The 26,454-nt window shown below is 39.2% G+C and overlaps 1 protein-coding gene across 1 annotated transcript; it reads right to left on the minus strand.

Moving 5' to 3' along the window:
* Positions 1 to 26,454, minus strand: LOC149226691 (uncharacterized). The gene is made up of 3 exons (XM_089377567.1): positions 26,357 to 26,454; positions 25,955 to 26,212; positions 1 to 678 (listed from the first exon to the last, which is right to left on the minus strand). The coding sequence occupies exons 2-3, from the start codon at positions 26,152 to 26,154 to the stop codon at positions 213 to 215; spliced, it is 666 nt and encodes a 221-aa protein (XP_089233693.1). The 5' UTR covers positions 26,155 to 26,212; positions 26,357 to 26,454; the 3' UTR covers positions 1 to 212.

Here is a 26,454-nt window from a genome sequence, read left to right on the forward strand (position 1 = left end):
TAGGTTCTAAATAACAATATCGCATAAGGATCAACAGGATTCTGGAGATTATACAAACAAGTCAGCAAGTATATACAGGTCCCCATCTTTTGTATTGTTAAAACTTTAAGTTACTATAGCGAAGTTCTAGAGCTAGGGAATTTTTTTTTCATGGATTCCACAATAGTACTTGCAAAGGGTCATTACAATATGTACACATTGAGAAACTGGATTCAACTCACACTCTTCAGCACAGTCAAGTTTGGTTGACACTGCTCTGAGACAGATGCTGTGATGATTGCCCAAACTTCATTCACACGCCCAATGATTCGGAAAGGGCTGTTGTACTGTGCAATCGAATAGGCATAATCTTCTTGACTATCAAAGGATGAATGAGCCCATGGAGAGTTTCTTAAACTGTTTGCCAGATTTGCTGCTTCTTTTACTATATTATTATCTTTCGCAAAGCCTGAGAATTTGCGAACTGCAATGCAATGACTACCCCAACGATCGGCATGCAATTTAAGTTCCGGAAGCGGAAGTGGTGGTGAATCCTCAAACTCTGAGGGTAAGTACAACCTTACAATATAGCCAGAACTATCAAATGGCCCAGCTCCAGGTACAATGCTTGTTAAAAGCGGTACTGTCATTGGAATACGAGAGGAATTCAAATTGGCCCCCTGAATGTATTGAAACAACCTAGAAATTACATACAACCATAACACATGAACCCTGTTAGTTTGGTTACAAACAGCCAATATTTCAGGTATTGTGAAAACAGAAGGTAAATGAATAGAAATTTTTCAAGCTCCAATATTTATGAGGTTCAAGCGTCATAAAAGATTCAAGTTGTGGTATAATTCAATCACGTGAGGATTACACTGCTTAAAATGAATTTCACCTATAATAATTTTCAGGAATGTCTTTGTGCCCGGACTACAGAGCACTTGGCAACCCTGTAATATATGGCGACTATCCAATATTTTATGTAATCAGCTCCCTGTTGGTTGATGCCAGAGTAGGAAATTAATTTCAGGTGAACCACGTTATTGTCACCACTGAATATCATTATCCTAGGCATGCATTATTATTGTTTGGGATGTGCTTGCTTTTTGTTTTTTTAAATATATATCTAGAAGAAAACCACCAGGCACTTTCCTTCATTCTGAGAACCAGAGTAACCCAGACTCTTTAGGACTCAAGGCTGATAAAACAATATACTCATGAAGAGCTAAACATGTTATTTGTAGGGATTGATCCTGGGCGGGGAGGATAAGACTCCTCTTCACTTATGTTGACAGAACTGTAACAACCACTCAAATATAGTTGGCATACATTTCGAGATTTTGGGTTTTTTTGAAACCCTTATATCAGAGATTCTATTTTTTATTTTGCATTAACTTGCTGTACAGTGTCACTGCAGCTTTCTCTTGATACAACTTGCTGTACAGTGTCACTGCAGCTTTCTTTTAATACAGATAATAACCATTTCAGTTAAAGAAGAAAGACACTCCCCAACTGCCCAGGCTAAGCACAATTGACAAGGATGTGCATTTGTTATTCTGTAAGATATCCATATATTCAACCTTAGAAAACATTTTTTTTGTTTGCTAGTGTCTCCATGATTTGGGGAACTAACCTGTTGTTTAAGAAACCATGACGCAGGAGGCATCTAAGTTGTCAATATCACCTGGGGATCACACCCAACCTGGGCCACACCAACCGTTAACATGGCTGGAATTTAGATATCTCCTCCAGCTACCACGGAGTTCCAAACATGGAATTCCTTACAGAACAAGGGACTTTGAAACCAATCACGCTAACAAGATTTGAGAACCTTAAAGAACATTGATATATAGGTTGGAGACACAATAAATGTGTTCTAAAAATGAACAATTTATACATTTTAACAAAATTTTGAGACATGAGATTGTCTAGTAAAGCTTTTCCCACTTCCCTAGCCAAATAAGCTTGAACTATATCTTGAAAAGACATCGGAAAACTTGAACAAAAATGTTTAAATTTATCATGTAAATAATAAAGTTAGAAAGTAAGAAAAGTATAACATGTAGCTTATTCATGTTATTGGAAAATCTGTATCGAAAGCTTTTGTACAAATCTAGTCATTTGATTATGAAAACAAGCCAGGCATCGACAGAAGGTGTAGTATTGAAAGCAATGTGCAGTAGCCTCGTCCTCAGGTCTTGTGCATTCAACCATATTTTCTGATCATGAAATCCAATCAAGATACTTCTTTTTCTGAAACTACAATCTAACTGGTCCGAGAAAGCTTGCTAGCACTTGCTACAGATTAGATCTGTTAAATTGGATTGCAGCCCAACTAAGGTCACTTCCCATAGGCAGACAAAATGATATATCTTTAATAAATTAGCTTTTAATGAATGAAATTACAGTTTCTTTAATAAAAAAAATTAAAAGACCTCATGAGATGCTTTAGAAATTATTAAAACTAAAAACAATTTAGATACCCTGTAGAAAATCAATGAAATTTTGCAACTGCTGATACAAACAATCTGAAACTAATTTTTTTTCATAAAGAGACAGAATTTCTCTACTAATTGCAGCAGAATAGAACAGAATTAAATCAGTCACACAGTAGCAAAACACATTTTTCAAGGGAACCCAACTGGGAAAACCCTCTGCTTGATTGAGAATCTTATTGAAGAAAAATGAGAAATAGATCTCTTACAAAAATAATCTTGTTTCAAGAGAAACCAATCCAGTGTCTCCCTGCCTGACTAGGTTTGAAACAATCTGCAAGACCCCTGATCCCTAAACCTTCTTGCCTTGTCTGGATGAACTCCAAAATCCTTGCACAAATCCTAGGAAATAAGCCCTTATCTCCTAGCGCAAGCGCTGCTCCTATTTCTTAGGAATTAGCCCCTATTTTCTAGCGCATTCCCAGCTCAATTATTCCTTCAATACTCGCACAAGCTCATAAAGTCGTGCTCAAGAATGATTAAAATTGTGCCTTCGTTCTTGTCAGGACTCAAGAGCACATGAATGTAAACAGTCATAAATGATATAACAATGAATTGCTTTTACTATTAACATAGATGTATATGTATAATACATTCTTGTGACTGTCGGATTCATCTTCCAATGTCTCTTGGACTCCCTTTGGCTGTCCAACTTCCACACCTTAACCCTTAGCGGATTAGGTGTCCAACATTCCCCCCCTTTATCTGAAAGGGTCTGTGTGAGTCCAAGAAGAGAGCTGTAATACAAAATGTGCAAATATGCATGGCAGAACTAGGCTGAATGTGCTTTCTGAAATGGTGGTATAAAGGGGTGGTTTAAGGATAACCACCAACACTGGAACGCTTATAGTGCAGTTCCCGAAACTCTTCCAAAACTAGCAAGAAGCTAAAGTCTTTTGCTAGAGGAAGTGTCCCCAATTATTTGAAGAGGGAGAAGCTCAACCTAAAGAGGAGGTCTCAACCCCGCATAGATGGTTTAAAGTTGACCACCAATCAAAGGCATACTCAAGGGCATCTTTGCCTCTGGCTACAACTTTGAATCTGGTATAGCAATTTGTGGCTCAGGCTCACTTGAACTTTTGTGTCTCTCTGGCTACAACTCTGAATTAGGCAGCAGGTTCAGGTTGTGGCTCAGGCTCGCTTGATGTGGCTTTGAAGCTTGTATATGACCTTGACTTCCCCCCTGTCAGATACAAGGTGAGAAGATGAAGAGATCTGCACTGCAAGACTTTTCAATATTAAAGAACAAATCCTGTTGTATGAGCGAAATATCTTCCTGGTTGTTAAAGCCCATTGCCAAGAAGCGATCCATCCAAAATAAATCTTTGTTCTTGCAGGAGGCTTGTTTTTGAAGCATCTATGTGAAGAATGAGTACACTGACCACAATGCTTGCAAGGATGAAGATCAAAACAGTGATCTTTCATATGGCCAACTCGGTCATAATGTTGGCATATAACATTCTGTTGTTGTTGTTGTGGAAGAGGAGCAGAATCTAGAACAGTTGAAGGTGAACTGCCATGAAGAAACCTAGCACTCAGAAATTTGATGGCCTTGGAGTAGTCCGGAATATGAAAGGACACATCCTTGTCATATCCAAGACCTGTTCTTTGCTTATTGCTAACAACTTTTTCCCAAGGTCTAATGATGGGTTTGGGAAGTGCAGGCTGAATTTCTGCATCTGCATGCAAATTTGCTCCTAAAATGGGCACATGATGGGAGTCAACCTCAATGTTACTGATTTGAACACTTGTTGGTTGTTGATGGGTATCATGATGCTTATGCTGCTGTAATTCATCTCTGTAACTGTGATTCAAGTTGCAAAAACTCTATCTTTTCATGTGATGTTGCAAACAGGTACCAATATCCAAGAGAGTTTCCATACTGATTTGGATTGTGTTATCAACAGTAGATTGTATCAGAGTTTTCAAAAGCTCTAATGCTCCGTTAAGTCTAGCCAGAGCACAAGTCCCTTTTTTAGACTTGTATTCTGCGAGTTTTCTGCTCCCATTTATAGCCTGTTGCCTGGAGATGTTGAACACGTGAGGGTGTTGCTTGGAGGATTTGTGGTGTGGTAAGCGTGGAACAAATGTGCATTAAAGCTCTCCTGTGTGAATGGTATGTCAATATTTAATGATTGTGTCTGTGTTGTGAATATGCTGGAGTGTTGGAGTGTTAGTATATATAAACAATTATTTATATACGGTGTTCCGACTCTGCTATTACGTTGAATGGTGGTCACTGTTACATGCCCTATTGCCTCCTCCCATACGTTGTCCATATGCTAGTTAATACCACAGTTAATACTGCCCTCACTGCTAGTTAATAAGTCAAGGTCATATACAAGCTTCAAAGCCACATCAAGCGAGCCTGAGCCACAACCTGCACCTGTTGCCTAACTCAGAGTTGTAGCCCGAGAGACACAAAAGTCATTCTGAGTTCTTCATCGTCTACCATGACCATGGAGCAGAGTGGAATCTAGGATAATGCAGAGGATGACAATGACTGCTGGGCTCGGATGAAAAAATAAAATTCGAGGTGCCAAAGGCGGTGGTGTTGCAGTTGCTCAACCTAACAGAAGTGTTGTATTTGCATATTTTTAAGTGCGCTTGGGCTGCTTGGCATATCCCACACCATGTAGCAAACGATTTGGAAGGTGGCTTGGTTCGCCCCATTGTTGGCTCTAATACCGTTTTGTTTGCCCTTTAAGCTTGAGACAAACATTGACATTTTTTTGAAGAAAGCAGAATGGACACCAAGAAAATATGATGGGCACGCATTGGTATTGAATGGGAGCGTTAAAAAAATGCGCATATATATACATTGGTAGAACTTAGAAGTCTGGACTGTGTGTTAAATTGGAGGTTCCTATTGGGGTGTGTGTTCACGCACTTAACTCGACAAGAAGACTTCCTTTGGAGTTCAAATCGACATCTTTAGTGGTCTAGTTCTTTGGCATTTTGTAATATCCAGACACATGGTCGAAACCCTTATGTGCAAGAATAAGATGCAGTGTGGCCCAAGTCGTTGCCTGAAGTGTTGTAAGCAAGCATGTTGATATACACTGCCCATTCAAGAGAAATATTAGCTTCCGGACACAGTCCTTTCGTCTATCTCATCTCTGCATAAAGATATTTCTATACAACTTTATTTAACCCTCGATCTCTACCTTTTCTCAATGCTTTGAAATTCAATAATTCGTGCAACAGTGGATGCTTATGGAAAATGCAAACAGTGTGTCTAGTTCTTGATGGCTTAGCTCCTGTATAATTGTCAGAAGGTTGAATCCCTCTCCGTGGCCAGCTCTAGCTCTATTTTTTAAATTGTTGTTGGTTGTATGTCTTTCTGCTGAATTCATTATAGCAGCACCAAAATATTTTTTGTTTAGTTCAACAAAATTGTGGTATAAAATCTTGCATTTTTTAAACCAAACTTTTGAGAGGGTCATTAGTGCCATTTCTATTTTAGAGACATCACCCACTAATATTCAAAGCTTTTCCTATCACACCTCTTTCTTATATTTAGTTTTAAGATTAGTAGTGTCCTTTCTGCTTTCTTCAACAAAATGTCAATGTTTGTCTCAAGCTTAAAGGACAAACAAAAGGGTATTAGAGCCAACAATGGGGCACGAACCAAGCCGCCTTCCAAATCGCCTGCTACACGGCGTTGGATATGCCAAGCAGCCCAAGCGCACTTAAATATATGCAAATACAACGCTTCCGTTAGGATGAGCGATGCAATTTTATTTTTTCATCTGAGTTCAGCAGTAATTGTCATCTTCTCCTAGATTCCGCTTCACTCCATGGTCATGGTAGACGATGAAGAACTCAGAAGGCCTTTTATGTCTTACTGTAATAACCTAGCTTGGACAAATGGAGATAAGCTTCTTGTTTTTTTTGTTGCAATACTGATTTCAATAGGAGATATATTTCCAGGACTAACTACACAACAGACGACAACATCTCATTGTGTTCCATGGCCTTTCCTTTGGAGAGGCAGAAGAGGAGCCATGATCAAGGCAATTATGAATAATTCCTTCATCAAGAATCATCCAAGGGACTGTGTGCACATGGGTCACAGAACACCAAAGGAATTTGAAGTTCTTGATTTCAAATTAATCCACCAGCACTCGTAAAGATTCGCTCCTACAATTCTGAACAAAGCCTACTAGTGTCGACGCTAGAAACCGTAGAGAAATTCAACGAGAAAGACACTAAGAACTGAATGGAAAGGTTGTTGGTGAGGAGTAGGCGCAGAGATGTTACAACAGGGATTGTCAAGTTTTGTTGTCACTATAGTTTCGGTTTACCACGATTATTGCTCACCATACACATTCTTCATGGAATTGAATTGATATCTCTACGTACCAGAGTAGCTAATGCAATGACATTAGCAGAATTCCCCTCAACGTAAGAATTTAGGTAAGGATCCAATGTATTCAATATATAACTGCCACAACATGGATCTGTATAAGCAATCTTTTACAAAATTGCCACAACGTGGATCCGTTTGCAAGCGATTTGATACCATCAGGTAGGTGTATTGATAGATATGATGATTATGGTGTCGGTCAGAACACAAGTTTGCAGGACAGACAAAAATGTAGAATTGGTTGAGAGAATGTTAAGCAGGGTAATGACAACTCTTACAGGTGAGACTAGCAGAGAAACGACTAACTTCATAAAATTCAATGCAGAGTAACGCACAACAAATCAATGCCAATACAGCTTAGCATATAAACCTCAAGCTTCAATCAACGCACAGAGAAACCCAACGTACATACCAGGATTTAGTGGGGGAAGAGAGCCAAATTTAGGTCCTGCGCACTGACCGGTGCAAATTTGGAAGAGTCTAGACAATGCCTAGGTCTGGCAACAAACACACAAAAGAAGGCCACAAGAAAATAGTGGCTCAAATTGGAGTAGGGCAAGAGAATGCCTGCTCTGATACCATGTCAGGAGCACATGAATGTAAACAGTCACAAATGATATAACAGTGAATTGCTTTTACTATTAACATAGATGTATATTTATAATACATTCTTGAGACTATTGGATTCATCTCCCAACATCTCTTGGACTCCCTTTGACTGTCCAACTTCCACACCTTAACCCTTAGCGGATTAGGTGTCCAACAGTTCCTCCTTTTAGAACAATTCAAATGTCTAAATCTAGCAAATTATATCTTAGGAAATTGATTGTGATTGATAAGTTAACTGAGTTGAACTAACTCATGCAACTCATCTCATCTCAATTCTAGAACTTGAGATTCAGTCACTAGTCCTTTTCCCAAATTAACTCGCACTAGAAGACAATAAACTCAGCCTTCCACTTTTGCACATCTGTTAATTGCTTCATAACTCATATTAACTTTTAGGAATGAATCCTAACTTATAGGAATTTGTCCTAACTTATAGGGAACTCAAGCATGTCAAGGAGAAAATCATTGAGGTCCCTTTGATTAAGGCACAAATCAAAGAACCTTTCTTGCTACTATTTTCAACACTCCCTCTTAGTGAGGAAGGTGCTTCTGGAAGAACCTTGTCCACTTAGATATGTCTCCAACACTACCATGTTCTTCGTTGTTGCAGTTGCTCCCTCTGAACTAGAAGACTTCCCTACGTTCTTCTGTGGAACCTGATCTAAAGACTTGTTCTTTCCCACCATGTTCTACAAGTCCATCACTTTAGTCATAATTGTCATGTACCCCTGTGTACCTATGTGGCTGCTTCATCTCGCTGGAAGTGATACTGGAAGATTCAACTCTCTTCTAATCTCCCTTAACCAAAACCTCTGCCCACTTGACTCGAGCTCTCCCAATACTAGGAGTCATTGATTGAGTTGTTGCTTCCACTCGCCCTGGGCTATGCTCCTCATCATCCCACAAGTCGGCCCAACTGTCGATTAGCTTAGACTCAAACTGAGATACTGGTTGAGGCTCCTCTTGAGAGGTCTATCCTGCTCTCACTCAACCACCACTTCTCTACTCTGAGTTCTCCCTGCCTTGTTTCTCAAAGTTGCATTTGTCTCTACCTGCAACTTGTAGAGATTCTTCACCCTCACACCTATTTGCTTCTTACATCCAAAAGCTAAGTGTTGGACGTACGCCTTACCTCTACTGAAAATGATATAATATCCCTTGTCCTCTAGGGTAGTAGCTACCGAAACAAGATTTTACCTCAATCCTAGAACATAGAGAACATCTCTGAGATGAAGAGGATTACCTAACTCCTATTAGATTTGGCAACTAGTGAGAAATTCCCTAGCTCACATTATTATGATCAATAAGTATTATGGGTCAGTTGCAATTCAAGGAGGGAAAAATACAATTTCAATTTCAAGCTTAGGACATGCAGAGAAAACCAGATTGTTTTTCAGTGAAACAAAGTTGTACTATAAGAGGTTTGTTGCTCATTTTCTATCAATAAAATCTCAATCAAGCAAAGGCTTTTCCCTATTGGGTTCCCTAAAAAATTTTGTGTCATGATTATTGAGTGACTATGTCTATTTGTGTTCCTATTTCACTGCAAATAAGTAGAGAAAATATTTGTCCTGATGAAAAGAAACTAGCTTTCAGATTGCTCAATTAGAGCAGTTGCAAAGGTTAAAGAAGGACCTTTCTTACTACTATTTTCAACACCCCCTCTTAGCGAGGAAGGTGCTTCTAGAAGAAGCTCGTCCACCTTTTTCTATGTCTAACACTACCATGTTCTTTGTTGTTGTTGCAGCTACTCTCTTTGAACTAGAAGACTTCCCTGCTTTCTTCTGCAAAACCTGATCAGAAGACTTGTTCTTTCCCACCATGTTCTGTGAGTCCATCACTTCAGTCATAAGTGCCATGTACCCTTTGTACCTCTATCACTGCTTCCTCTGGCTGGAAGTGATACTAGAAAATTCAACTCTCTTCTAATCTCCCTTAAGCAAATCCTCTGCCCACTTGGCTCGAACTCTCCCTATACTATAAGTCTCTTAGTACTATAAGTCTCTGACTAAGTGGTTGCTTCCACTCTCCCTGGGCTATGGTCCTCATCATCCTATTGTTCGGCCCAACTGCCAACTAACTTAGGCTCAAACTGAGATAATGGTTGAGGCTCCATCTTGAGAGCTTTATCCTACTCTCACTCAACCACCACTTCTCTACTCTTAGCTCTCCTGCCTTACTACTCAAAGTTGTACTTGTCTCTAGCTACAACTTGTAGAGATTCTTCACCCTCACACCTATCTGCTTCTTACATCCATAAGCTAAAAGTGTTGGAGGTACACCTTACCTCTATTGAAGATGATAACATATCCCTTGTCCTCAAGGGTAGTGGTGAGCACCAATATTACAGCAATAATGTTGCAACTCCTAGGATGTCTACTTTACTCTTATCAACCCAGTAGTTTGTAACAAACTTGGAAGCATCGGTGTTGTATGCACAATTACTAGTTCTTACTACAGATTGTCACTTGGTAAGTCGGCGCAAGATCACTAGGAGCTCAAGCCAACTTCTATGGATTCTAGAAGAAGCTCTATATGTGATGAAATGAGAGAAAGATAGATGTTATTCTAACTGCATGTCAGGCCAGGGTAACTCCAGGATGAGCGGGAGAAAAGAACTGATGATCTTATTCATTAACTAACTCATGTTTATATACAAAAATAAAACGGATCAGTTCATCTTCTAGATGACTGTCCAGTTCACCCATCCGTTTCGGATTAGGTGTCAACATTCCCCCCCTTAATCTGAAGGGATGTTGGTGAGTCCAAGCATCGTTCTGAATCTTTCAAGCTTTTCTCTTCCAAGCGCTTTGGTGAAGATGCCTGCAATTTGCTCGTTTGTGGAACAATGACGAAGATGGATTGTTTTGGCCTCAACATGATGTCGGATCAGATGATATTTAGTATTGATGTGCTTAGTACGATCATGGAACTTTGGGTTCTTGGCCAACTTTATTGCAGATGTGTTATCAATCATGAGTGGAGTTGATTGTATTTGTTTTACTTGCAAATCTTCAAGAATTTTCCTGAGCCACACAATTTCTTTCGTTGCTTCAGCTGCTGCCACATATTCTGCTTCTGTTGTGGAATCTGCTGGTACTGATTGTTTGCGTGATCTCCAGGAGACAGCTCCTGATCCAAGACTCATAGCATATCCTGAAGTAGATACCCCAGTTTCTTTGTCTCCATCGAAGTCTGAATCAGAGTATCCAATCAAGTTGAAGTCGTCCACCTGTGTATACTTGATTCCAAGGTCTTGAGTTCCCTTCAAGTACCTTAGAACTCTTTTTGCAGCAGACCAATGTCCCTCACAAGGCTTTTGCATGAACCTGGAGAGGATTCCAACAACAAATGAAATGTCTGGTCTGGTAGTAGTGAGGTAGATGAGACTTCCTACAAGCTGTCTATACTTTGTTGCATCCTCAAATTCCTTTCCTTCAATAGATGTGAGCTTCAAGTTTTGTTCCATTGGAGTACAAAGGGGATTGCACTCTGTCATGCCAAATCTGTTTAACAAATCTCCAATGTATTTCTTTTGAGAAAGAAATATGGACTTTGGATGTTGGGTTACTTCAATGCCAAGATAGTAATGAACATAGCCCAAATCAGTCATTTCAAAAAAATTTCCTAATTCTTTCTTTATGGATGCAATATAGCTTTCATTGTTCCCTGTCATTAAAAGATCATCTACATATACCACAAGATATACAACTGTTTTGCCAACTTTCTTGACAAATAAAGTTGTATCATCAAGATCAAAATGTTTGAAGTTGAGTTTTAGAAGATGCTCAGTTAGTTTTTCATACCAGGCTCGTGGTGCTTGTTTGAGGCCATACAAGGACTTCACAAGTTTGCATACTTTGTGTTCATGTCCTTTCACAGCAAATCCTTCAGGCTGGGACATAAAAACATTCTCTTTTAGGTCTCCATTCAAGAATGCAGTTTTTACATCCATTTGATGGACTTTCCAACCGTTCTGAGCAGCTAGTGCAAAGAGTGTCCGGATGGTAGCCCATTTTGCTGTGGGAGCAAAAGTTTCCTCATAATCGACCCCTTCCTTCTGTGCAAAACCTTTTGCCACAAGCCTAGCTTTGTGCTTGTCAAGTGAGCCATCAGCTTTGTACTTGTTCTTGTAGACCCACTTGCAGCCAATTGGTTTGGTTCCAAATGGAGGATCAACCAGCTTCCAAGTGCCATTCTTTATGAGGGCATCATACTCCTTCTGCATCGCTTCTTTCCATTCATCATTAGAAGCAGCTTCTTTGAAGGAAGTTGGTTCAAAATCTGTAGACAAGTTCAATTCACAATCATAAGTAACATCCATATCAACAGGTGAATTAGAGTTATCTACATCACCTCCATCTTGTCGGTTTGTATTTCTGGTTCCTGTTTTTCCAATTTCATCAGGATGAACACTTTCAAGTGTCTTTGTCAGCCACTTTGGGGGACCTTTCTGAGATGGTCCAAGCTGTTCTGTTGATTGAGTTGGGACTGAATCAAGATTAAGTCTCCCAATTCTATCAATTACATCACTTAAAGCATCATCCGTTGTTGGAGTGTCATGCAGGGGAGATTGTTCTTCAGAAGGAGATTCCACATGTTGATCTAGTATAGGAATCCCCCCTTCAAGATGTGGAATCTGATTATCAAACTCTTGGAATGATTTCGGTTTTGTGAATCTATCCAAGCGATCAAGTTGCCGCTCAACAACACTGTCAGATTTGGATGATTCAAGAAAAATGACATCTCTAGATAAAACAAACTTTTTATTTACTTCATCATAGAGGCAGTATGCTTTAGATGTGTTTGAATACCCCAGGAAGATACACTTACGACTTCTAGCACCAAGTTTGTTTCTATGTACCTTTGGTATTAAAGCATAACAGGTGGAACCAAAAATCCTGAGATGTTTTACCGAAGGAACATGTCCATACCACAATTCATAAGGAGTCTTGTTTCTTATAGCACTAGATGGACATCTATTCTTTATATATGCAGCACATAGAACAGCATCAGCCCAAAACATTGTCTTTACATTTTTGAAGAAAAGCATGGATCGTACCATATTCAAAATTGTTCTGTTTATTCTTTCAGCTACACCATTCTGTTGAGGATTATAAGGTACAGTTGTTTGATGTTTAATCCCATGTTGGCGAAGATAGTGTTCAAATTCATTTGATGTATATTCTTTTCCATTATCAGTGCGAATAGACCCAATATGAGATTGTGCATCATTTTCAATCCATTTATGAAAATTCTTGAATGTTTGAAAAGCATCAGATTTGTTCTTCAAAAAATAAACCCAACACATTCTGGTGTAATCATCAATAAATGTCATGATATATTTATTTCCATTTGCAGAAGAAACAGGCATTGGACCACATAAATCTGAATGAATGAGTTCAAGCTTCCTATGTGCTCTTGAATGTGAATCATGAAAACACTGTTTGCTATGCTTTCCTAGAATGCAAGCATCACATTGCTTATGTTTTCTAGGAATTGTAGGCAAACCAGCAACACCATTTTTCTTCAACAAGCGGAGACTATCATAGTTTAAATGTCCAAATCTAGCATGCCATAATAAACTTGATGGAAGTGCACCTTCTTCATGATGAGAAATATATGAGAAATGTTGTGCATGAGCAGAGGTTCCTTGCAGTTTAAGAAGTCTTTCTTCTTCTATACCCCTCATGACAAGTGAGTGGTCAGATGCCTTTCTTACCTCAAGCTTGCCATCAAACATGTGAATGGAGTGACCTTGCTGGCGGATGTGGACCAGGGACAGCAAGTTTCTCTTGAGCTGTGGGAGATATAGAACATGATCCAGAAGAAAGTCTGGAAGACCAGGCAGTTTAAGCCTGATTGTGCCAAGCCCTGATGGCTTGATTTTTGACTGATCTGCAAAGTATACTACTCCATCAACATTGTCAGTGAAATCTTCAAAGAAATCTTTCCTATGAGTCATATGACAGGTTGCTCCTGAATCAAGCAACCAGTGATTTTTCGAAGAAGCAAGTGAAGCATTAAACAAATCTTCATTTACTCCAATGTTACATTGTGCCTCAATATAGTGAGCGGATTCAGGTGCTTTACCTTTGTCTGTGTCATCAGTTTTACCTTTCTGCTAATTTCTTCTCTGCTCAACTTTGTCCCATGGTAGCTTGCATGTAGAAGCATCATGTGATCCATTTCGTTTGCAGCGAATGCAATGCAGATCTGCCTTTTCTGCTTGAGGATGTCTGCCCCCCCTGCCTCTGAAGTATCTTCCTCTTCCTCTTCGTCCACCTCTTCCTCTTGTAGAATCTTGAGCAGGATGCTTTTCTTTATGAGCAAGGCAAACAGTCTCTTCAGAAGATTCAGGGACTGTTTTCTTTCCAAAGGCTTTCTCTCTTTCAGCAAACTTTTTCACAAGTGTGTCAAAGGTTATATCTTTAAGATTTCCATTTGCTTGTAAAGACTCAAGATAATTAGAGTAGGTAGGATAGAGTGCTTTGAGAAAGGCAATAAGAGAGATATCCAGCTCAACCTTAGTGGATTTAATATCATGCATTATAGACTTTATTTCAGATGCAAGAGCAAGAGGATCATTATTTTTCAGATCAAGAGTGAAGAGTTTAATCATGAGCTGAACAACTTCAAGTGCAGAATGTGTATCATAGAGTTCTTTCAGCTTTTGTAAAGCTTCAAAAGCAGTGGAATAGGATGAAATATGACGACTTACTTCTTCATTTACAGATGCTGCGATCAATGCATAGGCTTTGCTGTTCTTGTTTTCCCAAATGACAAGTTCTTTATCTGATGTAGGTTGCACAGGGTCTTTGTCTTCTTCTCCGACACACACTCCTTTCCACAACTCATTGTAGATGAGGGTGTGTTTTACCATCCGAGACCATTCTGAATAGTTCTCCTTGCCAGTGAGAACTATTCCTACCATAGAAATGATTGAATGCATTCTGTAAAAGAATATCTCTGCTAAAAAAAAACTTCTGTTGATAAAAAAACTTCTGCTGAAAAAAATAAAAATAAATAAATAAATAAATAAATAAAAAAATAAAAAAATCCTTATGCCACAGCCTTATGCACTTTATGCCACAGCCTTATGTAACCTCTGTATGTAACAATGCATCAGTTATGTAATTATCTGTTTAAAAAACAGTCTTTTACTTGAGAACAGATTCAATGGTGTTCCATTTTCCTTCATACATCAAAGGCTCTAAAACATTTCACAGAGCACTACTGGAAAAACTTTGAAATAGAGAACGAATGTATGAACAGCGCATTCAAAAAAACGCATTCAAAAACTCAAACATAAAGTTCTTTGGACAGCGCATTCAAAGAACACTGTTTGGACAGCGCATTCAAAGGCTCTGCAACGTACTCTCAGTTGGGTGAAAAACCAACACTGTTTGGAAAAGGTATGTTTTTATAATTGCTCAACTTCATCGCAACATTGAATTTACCAATATTAAACATAGCCCTGCAAAATTTCAACGCACAAGGGGAATAACATACCATTACACAGTCTCCAACACACAACTTTCACCTTCGAAATTACCAACGCATAACCATGCACCAAACACCATTCAAAACTGCATGCAACATTCCACGCACAAAATGAACCATATACTACTCCCTTCAACACATACAAAGTAGAGGGAGCATTCAACTTTCGCAAAAAAATAGTTTCGCAGTCTTCAAATCCACGGTCACAGCACCAAAATCTGTCAGTCTAAGGCACATATACTAGCGTTGCATATCATCCAATTTAATGCGGGTCCAACCTTCGTAGGTTCAACACAGAGAAACCATATGCAACGGAACCAAAATATATGTTACAACAAGGCACATAGAGGCACGTTAAAACAAGGCACGGATCCAGGGTCTGTGTCGGATATTTTTGTGGCGGATTCACATGGTGATGAATGGTCCTGGTAAACAATCTATGATAATGAAAATAGTCATCACATTCCAATAGCAAACACCTTATTGTTGTAATCGAAATAATGCTTACTGGAGAGTTGTCAAGGGATGCTGATCCAGATGCTCGTTTGACTGCAGGAAATAACCGATACAGTCATGGAGGTACAGCGTTGGCAGTGTATGCGCAGAGAGGGGCAGCGTGAACGGTGTATTCAGGCAAAGACGGAATTTCACACAGTCTTCAGGCATGGCCAGACAACCGTTCTGGCACGTAATCAATACGCAGAGAGAATCAATGTCAGACCGCCAAAGGCATCTCCTTTTCCAACGCACTCTGCAGTAACGTCAATAATAAGCGCGCAGCGTTGTCAGTCCTTATGCAGGTCAGAGACAAGCGTTAGCGCTGGCAGAGGCAGAATATGGGACAGAGGAGTGCTCAGGACAGAGGAGCGACAGAGGCAGGAGTTACAAATATTTTTAGAACCTGGGACCTGAGCTCTGATACCATGTCAGGCCAGGGTAACTCCAGGATGAGCGGGAGAAAAGAACTGATGATCTTATTCATTAACTAACTCATGTTTATATACAAAAATAAAACGGATCAGTTCATCTTCTAGTTGACTGTCCAGTTCACCCATCCGTTTCGGATTAGGTGTCAACACTGCAGAAAGGAAAAACACTGAAATGTAAAGCAAAACTAGTGAATCCTAATTAACCAACTAATTCTACTTTTGCAGAAAGCGCTATGAAAACCATGAAAGGAATGCCATTACCTATTCAAGGAAGTAAACAACATCTAACTATGTTATTTCTGGAAGTAAATAAGCAAAAAACATCTTTTTGGATTTTTATGTATTTTTATGTGAATTTGACATGCATGTAATTTATTGTGTGAATGTGGCAGCGAATAGGTGGTGATGAAGGGCGGTTTTGGGACTTGAGAGGGTGTAGGATGGTGTGGATGGGTCTTAGGAGGTCTCCGGTGGCCTTCTGGAGGCTTTTCCCACACTCAGCCTTCAAAAGGAAGCCTACAGGAAAGTCTACAGGAGGACACAAGAAATCTACAGGAGGAAAAACAGCATTCTACAGGAGGCCTACAGGAGGGGGCCGAGAGCAGTTTTGAGAGTGTGAGAGTGGGTGAAAGAGGTGGATGAAGGTTGGAATGAGGTGTTAGGGCGCCTATAGTCTACCATGAACCACCAAGAGAGAGAAATATGATTATATTTGCTCAAAGAAAGAAGAAGAAGTTCTATGGAAAATGCAGGAAACTAAGGCAGAATTGAGGTGAGACTTGGACGACCTGTAGGGCATGGATCAGATAGAGGATGGGATGGCTGATAGGCTGGCATGCTGCTAGAAGAGATCTGATGCAAAGGAACTAACTGTCAACCAATAAGATCAAACAAGCAATGAAAAGAGTGCATCTAGAAAAACAGAGTTTTGCACCAAACTAGTCTATACTATGATCTATGAAAGTAAATGCTGAGGAATGCCGCAAAAAAGGAAAGCATGATGAAGAAAATCTAAAGCAAAACAAAACTAGACTATTAACCTACTACAAAAGTTGCAAACACTAGAAGTCCTATGAATGAGGAAAATCTGTGTTTTTGGGGCAGCAAGAGGGTCTTTGCCTCAAATCATGGTCCCAAAGGGAGGAAGAGAGGCCAAGGCATTGTTGCTAGCCTTTTGAATCTTTTCTTTATCACTACTTAACCTACTATAAAAAGCACAAATGGAAGCAAACTACTGAATCATCAAAAGCAACCTATTCTTAACCATAAAAGAAATACATCTAACAGCAACCTAATCTACAAACTGAAATAAAACATACAAATACAAATAAAGAGGAGCTTGGCTGCTTGGATTGGGCCCTAACCCAAGAGCTTCAGCCCTCTGAGGTAACTCAGTGCTAACTCAAAAAGGATTCCATCTTTATTTCCAAAACAATAGCAAGATTACATGAAACTGTCACAAAATAATAAGCTCGAAGTTGAGCAGAGTTTACATAAGCAAAAATCCAACAAAAATCCGACCCTAGTGAGGCCCTAGGCCTTTCTACTTATACAAATGAAGCTACCAACAACTTCCTTAAAATTAGGGAGGCTTGGCTCCCAAAACTCGAGATAATCATCAATCATCCTCCACTTGCTCCGCTACCTTCTAGTGCAAGATTTTGCTGCTTATACTCCGAGCTGAATGAAGGGGAATTGGAAGTGAGGAGTAATAAATGAGGGGGATTCCCTCCTATAAGTCCTCTCCTTTGTCCACTTCGAGTTATTGCTGCCATTTGTCCACTGGATCCTTGACTTTGACCTCAAAACTCATCAATAATTTGCATTAAATACATGTTAGACCACATGGCACAATAACTAACTCAACTCACTCTATAAGCATAAATATAATCAGAAAATCATACAATAAGCTAAGAGAATGGTTGATTTGACTAGGTTAGGAGGTAAAATGAGCCCATATAATTACTCATTTATGAAGCTCATCAGGCAGCTACCAAAACAATATTTTGCCTCAATCCTGGAACAGAGAGAACATCTGTGAGATGAAGAGGATTACTTTACTCCCTCTGAAAACTAACAGTACCAACTCCTCTAGTTGCACACTGACCATCATCTCCTAGCTCAATCTGAAACTGCATGTCCTTCTCCTTCAGGTGGCTGAAATATTTCTTGTTCCCGATCATGTGGAAGGATGCTCCTAGATCAATATACCATATATTGTTACTTGTTGAGCTTGCCATGCAAGCAATCAATGAGAAATATTTCTCGAACTAGGCAGAAAATGCATCTACCTCCATTGATGCAACAACATGATCCTTACTGGACTCCTCCTTCTTCCAATTTGGACACTTAGTAACATAGTGCCCAAACTCATGGCAATGGAAGCACTCGATCTTGCTTAGATCCTTCTTCTTTCCCTTTTGACTAGACTCGGCCTCTCCTTGGCCCTTCTTGCCCTACCCCTTACTTGCAAGAGCAAAATTCCCCTCTTCCTTCCCAACCTTCAACCCCTTGCCACTACTGCTCTCAACAAGACTGAGTTTGATCTCCTCATTTGTGAAATCACTCCATAGTCATTCCCAATCTGGCAGTTTATCTCGTCCAGTAATCCCTTGAACGAAAATAGCCGACTCTTTGGTAAACTCGTTTACAGCAACTCACACCAATTCATTGTCCTTTGGTTTCTCTCCTACAACTCCTAGCTCATCACGACCATTCTAAACTCTAGTGAGATAGGAAGTTACATTCTTATCCTTTTGCATCGCGGTCACCCTCAACTTCTCCTTGAGAATCATCTTACGATTCTCAGATGGATCCTGGTATAACTTCACAACGACATCCCACATTTCTTTTGCAGTATCCTTAACAGAAACATGCGGAACTATATGATCCCAAAGTCCATCTAGGACCATCCTCTTGGATTTGGCCATCTCCCTTTGGAACTGTCATAACTGGTTTGGATCTGAAGGTTCTGCAACACCTTTCTCTACATAATCCTTCAGTCCAAATTCATCCAACAAGAATGACATCTAGACTTTCCAAACACCAAAGTTCGAGGCACCATCAAGTCTATCCTGATCTCTCAACCCTGTTGTGGCCATCTCTCAAATCAGAAATTTGTGTGTTGTTCAATTCTATTCGCTGCTCTGATACTATGTACAAAATCCATAAAAATTTGCCACTGCTCTAATTGAACAATCTGAAAGCTAGTTTCTTTTCATTAGGACACAGATTTTCTCTACTTATTTGCAACGGAATAAGAACAGAAATAAACACAGTCACTCAATAATCAAGACACAAAAATTTCTAGGGAACCCAATTGGGAAAACCCTCTGCTTGATTGAGAATTTTAATGATAGAGAATGAGCAACAGATCTCTTACAATACAACTTTGTTTCACTGGAAACCAATCTGGTTTTCTCTGCTTGTCCTAAGCTTGAAACACCTACAAGACCCCTGATCTACTTCCCTCAATTTATGCACATAGGTTGCCCCCATTTAACTGGGAAATACTTCCTAATTGCTAGTGCAATTCCCAAGGGAAAAATGGCCTCTACCAATCTGTGCACAAGCTCCTCTTGCACACTCTTCCACTCATAGGCTCACACACATTCAAACCTGTGCTCACTATTGCTTTGTCTCACCAAATCGTGCTCACAAAACAATGAATCAATTATGTGCCTTCATCCTCATAAGCAATTCGCATCAGCTAAATCTGGCAAGTTTATTTTGGGAACTCGGACTTGTGATTGCTAAGATAACTGAGTCTAACTGACTCATGTAACTCGTCCTGCCTCAATTAGAAACTGGAGCTCGCACTTGTCCTTTTCCAAAAGATAACTCGCACTAGGAAACAAACGAACAGAGACTCCAACTCCTGCACTTAAGTCAAACTGCCTCATAACTCGTCCTAATTTATAGGAACTCTCCCTGACTTTCAGGAATTCGTCCTAAATTTTAGGAACTCGCCCTAACTTTTAGGAACTCGAGCATGCTAAGGAAACTGCTTCTTGGTCTCTTTGACTAAGGCAAAAATCAAAGAAGGACCTTTCTCGCTACTATTTTCAACATAACCTTAGTAAAATTCATGTCATGTAGAATCCTTAACAGTTTCCCATGTCTAGCTCAGGATAAAGAATTTTATTTATTTATTCATTCCCATCCAGCCTGGCCCGTGTTGAGCTATTCTGAACCAATCTATCCCAACGTGCTACACAGCAACTTACCATTGTTCATTAAGTCATGTATAGTTGTCAAAGACTGCCTTGTAACCTTGTCAAAATTTTAAACAACTTATGTAATGTCAAGGAATTCCTTGTAACACTTAAAATTTCAATCAACTTATGTGATTCATTGTTGAGAGAATATCTACTCTCTACAGGTTCAGGATGGTTTTTAATCTCGAAGCAGTGAACATTCATTTTGATATATCTCTTTTGTTTCCACAAACTGCCATCTTAATCTGCACCTTCATTTCTGTATACAAAGTTCAAACCTCGTTACAAAATGACAGCATACAGAATTCAATGACAATGCGCAGAACTCAAGCACAATACACAAAATTCTAAGAGACAGTGCACAGAATCTGAGGATAGCACACATAAATCAAAGACATAGCACAAAAAAACAGAGTAGTTTACCGAGGCCACATTTTTGCCCAGAAAATAGTGGAAATTCTGGCACGACTTTGACAAAACCCAGCAGAAATTTTGGGAAATCTGGGTTGCAGCTATCAAGCTTCAGGACTTTGGGTGCCCCAGGAGTTTTTGATGGTGCTGGATCCATTTTCACCATCATGAGAACAATTCGAACACTGCTATGGTCGGATTTTTTGAAAAAAAAATGTCGGAATCCGGCGAAAAATAGCCTTCCGGGCAAAATTGTGGCCTTGGTAGACAAAGCCCAAAAAAACCAAGAACAATACACAGAATTTGAGGACTGAGTCATACTGACATGTGGGCATGAATCTCAAAGCAGGCAGTGCATATAATGGACATGACTTTCTAGGTTGATGCTAGCAAAAACCCATGTAATTATTTGTTGATGTCTACAGCAGTAGCACACTAACATGTGCAGAAATAGACATGTTCAACATGGGCAGTAAATCGATTTTTTTGCTCACGACTTTTCAGAATCTTGAACTAAATTTTTCCTAGACAAAAAAATGAAAAATTTGTTTTCTGTTTAGAAGACGGTGGTAGATTGATGCCAGAGCAGTGTCGAGGTGTCTGGTGATACTATCAAGTATAAGCACATAATAATTTTTGGAGGTATTTTTGAGATTTTTTGAGGTTAGCTTGATTATTCCATTGGTACTTGGTGTTTTTCCATTGAAAGGACAGCGAGTCTTCCGAACCTACTGTTGGATTCAATTTAGAAGTTCAACAGTCACAACTTTAAAGTCTAAAAGGAACGCATGATTGACATCTTCCAAGTTCCAATACAGGAGATTGTGAGAGGCGGTCACTTACAAGGACCAGAGAGATCCTAGTGATGAAGATCAGCGGAGAAAATTTGATTCCAATAACAAAGAACTAAGAAGCAGTGATATTGATAAAATTGTTTATGGCTGGTGATATGTTCCTATAAGTGCATCAATATGCAGAGGATGCTTTTAAAGTTTGGTTGAGATTGTGGGAATCACATGACACTCGAGATAAAAGTAGGGATTTTAACTTAAAATTTTGTTGCTTTTGATGAAGATGGAGGATAATTCAATTTCAAAAAACTTGCTGAAATCGAAAGATGTATGGGATCAACTGCTTGCAATAGGAATAGTAGATAAAGGAAGATCCATGTTGCAAAAATATCTTCAATTTTCCTGATTTATCCAAGTTGTTGTTTTTCAGGTCCAAGTCTATGCTTTGCTGATATTTTCCAATATTTGAAATACGTTTCGTTCTGGATCCTCGATGTTATATTCCCGACCCATATTTGCAACATTGTTTAGAGCAGTCTGCTTGCCACCCTTTTTTGACAAATTTGTTGAAACCTTGATTGTCACTTTGGAATCTACTGACATGACATTTGTGAAATTTGCAAAAGAACAATAACAAAACAATTTAGAACCAATAGTGGAGCACTAGGCAATGCCTTTGCAGCAAAGATTAAGGGAAAAGGGAAGTAGAAGCAAGAGGGAAAATAAAAGCAACAACCACAAACCTTCCGGTTCAGGGAAAACAGCAAAAGAGTGAAGTGCTATTATTGTGGAAAATTTGGTCATATAAAAAACTATGTAGGAAAAGGTTGCGGGATGAGCGAGACAGCCAATGCATAGTGGGCAAAGAAGCAAGCTGATGTTGCAAAACATAAAGAAGAAGAGTTTATGCTTTTATGGCATCTCAAGTGGGAATTAAATCAAAGGATTGGTACTTTAATTCCAGCACTTCGAAGCATATAACTGCCAAAACTGACTGGTTTGTTGAGTATGTGGAAGACAAAACCAAGTAGGAAAAAAATTGACTGGTTTGTTGAGTTTGTGGAAGACAAAATCAAGTAGGAAATGGTGATTTTGCGATGGGAGGGAGTACTTTCTAGAAGGGTGTGGCAACGTCTATATTAAGTTGAGACTTAGGATCCTCATGTTTAAGAATGTGGATTGCATTCCTAGTTGAAGTAACTCTGCTTTCAGTTACTGAAAATATAAAGCATAATCAATTTGTAGATGTGATATTTCTAGAGAAAGATGCTTCCTAATTGATAAAAGCAGTTATAAGAATATTGCATCACATATAAAATAAAAAGAGTTGTACAGGCTTGTGGTTGATGAAGTGGCAGAATCGCATGCCTTGATGATTAGTGGCAGGAATAGAAACAACAACAATTTATGGCATCAAAAATACAGGCAATTGAATTTTTAGTATCTTTCCTTACTGATGAAAGGTATAATACTATAACGATAGTTGAAATACCAGATATCTGTGAGAAGAAGGGAGAGGCTGGCAACACATGTATAGCAAGCAAATGGTATCTATTTAAATTTTGATTAAGGAAAGGTTTGAAGAGCCAAATGTATTTTAAAACTTGTCCACGGCGTTATCTACAGTCCTCTGAGGAACGTATTAGTGGCCAGTGCAAGGCATTTTATGTTTCTTGTAAATGCAATATGCAGAAGGTTGTGCTTTATTTTATTTTTTTTTATTTTTTTTTTGGTATCCCAGAGAAACCCAGCAGCCCACCTGACACATATCTACTAGTAAACCTTTGGAGATCTACAGCCTGTCCTCTCCGTAAACCGGGTCACAACTGGGGGGATTTGAACCTTGGGTCTCTCAGTTTTCACAGATTTTACATTAATTTGATCACCAATTGAGCTGCCCCCGGGAAAGATCGTGCTTTATTTTATTAAAGAGAAATATTATATTTTTTATGAGTTCAAAGTCTTAAATGTAGGTGTCGAGAAGGAATTTGTTTTAAGGCCCTTTGCACTGAGAATGGAGGTAAATTCAGCTCTAATAAGTCCGTTGACTTTTGCAAGCGAAAAGGCATTCAGAGACAGTTTTTGCTTCATATATTTCCCAGTAGAAAGTTGTGGAAAGAAGTCAAAGGATCTTAGCTCGAGTGATTTGGTGAACAATCTGTTTCCGCAGCTGTGTGGGTGATTTGGTGAACAATCTGTTTCCCAGCTGCATGGGTTCAAGTCTCTGAAGACGTGTTGTAAGTTGTAACTGGCCAGTTCATGGCATTTACGAAATAGTTGTATCTGGTGTAGTAGTGGCAGCCAATCTTTCGAAGTTACCAATTCTGATTTGTTTATTTAACTTCTGATTTAAATCTGTCTCTCTAAGATCTAAGATCATGTTATTTCATTTGTGCTTTTATGTCAAATACCTATGTTAAACTCTGTTTTTTAACATGAATAATTATCACAACAATAGTGAAGGAATGAAGATGATCACATCATATGTGTGTGTGTCAGATTGTCATATGAATATATGTTTCAAATTTAAGATATATTTCAAATTCCTTATGAAAAATGAATATTACATTAAAATTTTAGCTGTACTAGATGTTTTCATTTTTTTTCTGTACCAAATCATATTAGCATCAATATCCGTACTCAAAAACTTACTATTATGCTGTGAACCTGTACAAGAATGGGTATCGAATAAGCCCTGGCCATGCATAGTTTTACCTATGGTTCATTAACCCATTGATCAAATTATCGGTTGATGTGAATGCCCAGTTGACCCCCACAGCCTATCATTGTTGCGATCGTTGGTTTTAATTAATGGGCAATGGGTAGAACGAAAGGCTGGGCTTTAATATTTTAATAAATAGATGTTTAAATTCCCCAAAGGCAGATGTATGAGTGGGCAGACGTATAATTGGTTTAAGTGCTGTGATTGCACATTTAAGCCACATAGCGCGTCGCTTATCGTTAACACAACAGAGTTTGATTCATTCTTTACACTGTTTGACTTTTCGATGTTAATAGAGTTGTAGCTTGTAGTATGTATTTGGCATTGTAGCACAGTATATTGTTCCTTTTGGGCACAGAATTGTCAAGACAGAGTAGGCATCACAGCCTTGGAGTTGTTCCCCATAATTGGGAAATTGGCATTGGCACCATAATCAAAGCAGCCAAGCATTGAACCAAGTCTGGAAACAGAATTTATTCATGCCCGCTGGAGGGTAGCCTGAAGAGAAGCATGGTCTCAGCATAACTCTGAATTACATGAACAGTTGATTGTTTTAATTGCAGAATACCAATTTTATTTTTGCACAAGGATCTGTGTTCATGAGACGCGTGGGCAAGTCATTTGTTTATAGAACAATCTTGGGGCTACAGGGGTTTAGGTTTATGGAACAATCTCGGGGCTACAGGGGTTTAGGTTTGGCCATGAGATGCAAACCCTGATTTTGTAGTCATGGCCCTGGCATCTAAAACATGAATTTGGCATATTAATGTATCTAAAAGACTGCCTGAACATCTTATTGCCGACTCTAATCAAGACATATCCCTCAAGGTCTTGGGACATTCCGTCTTACGGAAAATCTGTTTGAGGGCAATGATTGAAAGTTAGAACACTCACTCTTAGGCTTATGAAAAATAAAGCCACAAAGTGGCTAGGAAATATGCTCAAGAAATGGCAGAAGATGCATGGGTTGGCTTGGGAATTTCTTCCACACTGGACAGCAAAGTTCAACACTCTGTTCAGAAGAGAAGCCCTAAAACCAGCGACAGAAGAAAACTAAAGGTATTCCTACCAATACATGGACTGCAACAACATTTCATTACATGTAACTTTATTAGGAAAATGAAACCAGCAAAAGACTTTGGTCAAGCTCCGAGTGCTCTGGCAATTGTAAGTCCCAACCGTGAGGTTGCCACACCTTTCTTCATCCAGTCCTTGATCCCGTCCTCTAGAAAAATGTGACCTACGAAGTAGCCGAGCAGTGTGTTGTGCATATCCATAATAAATAAACTTATGTTCAGAAACTGAAATATCCACTGGGATACACCTTCGGAACAAACTTCAGGGTTGTTTTGGTGTTACCATACTGAGGGTTTTCTCCGTACTCAGTGGAGACAACAGGATCAACATGCAACAGAAAAAAATTAACATTTGAGGCGATAATTTCAGGCACTCGTGAACTATTATGGCCTCTCAGAAGCCCTATTGGGTAAGAAATCTAGGCCAGTCAAGGCAACCTAATAGAAAGGCAAGCTAGTAAATTTAAACAAAGAACTATAACATCAAGGAAACCCATACGACCTTAAGTAGCTCTCAAAACCTCGAACCTTATCTTTCCTCTTCTACTTTGAGAGATAGACCCTGTTGCCGCATAAAGTGTCTACGCACCGCCACAATGCACACTTTATGCGACAACAGGCCCACTTCAAATGAACAAAGAAATCCACCAAAACCCAACAACCAAATTCCAGATACTCCAATATCCAACAAATTGACTCCAAAATGAATATGAAAACCGCATCAGAGCTTGAGATATTTTACCAGAGGAACAGCTTCAGCAGAAACTGAAATACCCATTAAACTAATATTCCTAAAAGTATCTGAATTGTTTGTAGAGAAAGGTGACAAAAGTGTGGGTAGAGGTACCTGTGGAAGCCTTGGCGTGTTGCCTTTTCGAAGGAAACCTCCTGTGGCGATGCAGATGACATCCAAGTTATTTCCCTGTAAAATCTGATCTCAAAATCAGACTCTGTGTGCACAACCGTATACTGGGGCTCCTCCAATTCAAAAGCATTTAAGCCTCGGGCTGCAACACACCAAAAGAAGAACAGATGCCAAAAACCCATCTTCGTTTTCTGCACTTTGGATTGCCTCTCCTCTCACACAAAATTAAGCCTGATACAGCTGCAATTTAAAACAGAAATTGGGTAGGATGTTGTTTTTGAAAGTCAATCTCTACCATTCAATTCAAATGCATTACTTGTGTAAATTATTTTGTGAACGAAATTCAAGGAGATGGATTCACAAAGCGTGAAGCAAGTCACTCACGTTATTATGCGTCAGACATCGCATTACATGGAACTAAAAATTTCCAAGAGGTGGAGTGGGAGTGTGGAAATCAAAAAGCCAATAATGCCCCAAAAAAT

Source organism: Pinus tabuliformis, chromosome J (genome assembly GCF_031772625.1).
Source record: "Pinus tabuliformis cultivar Carrire ecotype Pingquan chromosome J, CPIR1, whole genome shotgun sequence".
NCBI classification, from domain to species: domain Eukaryota; kingdom Viridiplantae; phylum Streptophyta; class Pinopsida; order Pinales; family Pinaceae; genus Pinus; species Pinus tabuliformis.

Excerpts from the sequence above, each read along its gene's own strand:
- LOC149226691 (XM_089377567.1), bottom strand. The coding sequence starts at position 26,154 with ATGGGTTTTTGGCATCTGTTCTTCTTTTGGTGTGTTGCAGCCCGAGGC. Across the intron at positions 679-25,954 it reads ACACGCCAAGGCTTCCACAG|GTTGTTTCAATACATTCAGG; the intron begins GTACCTCTACCC and ends TGTAATTTCTAG.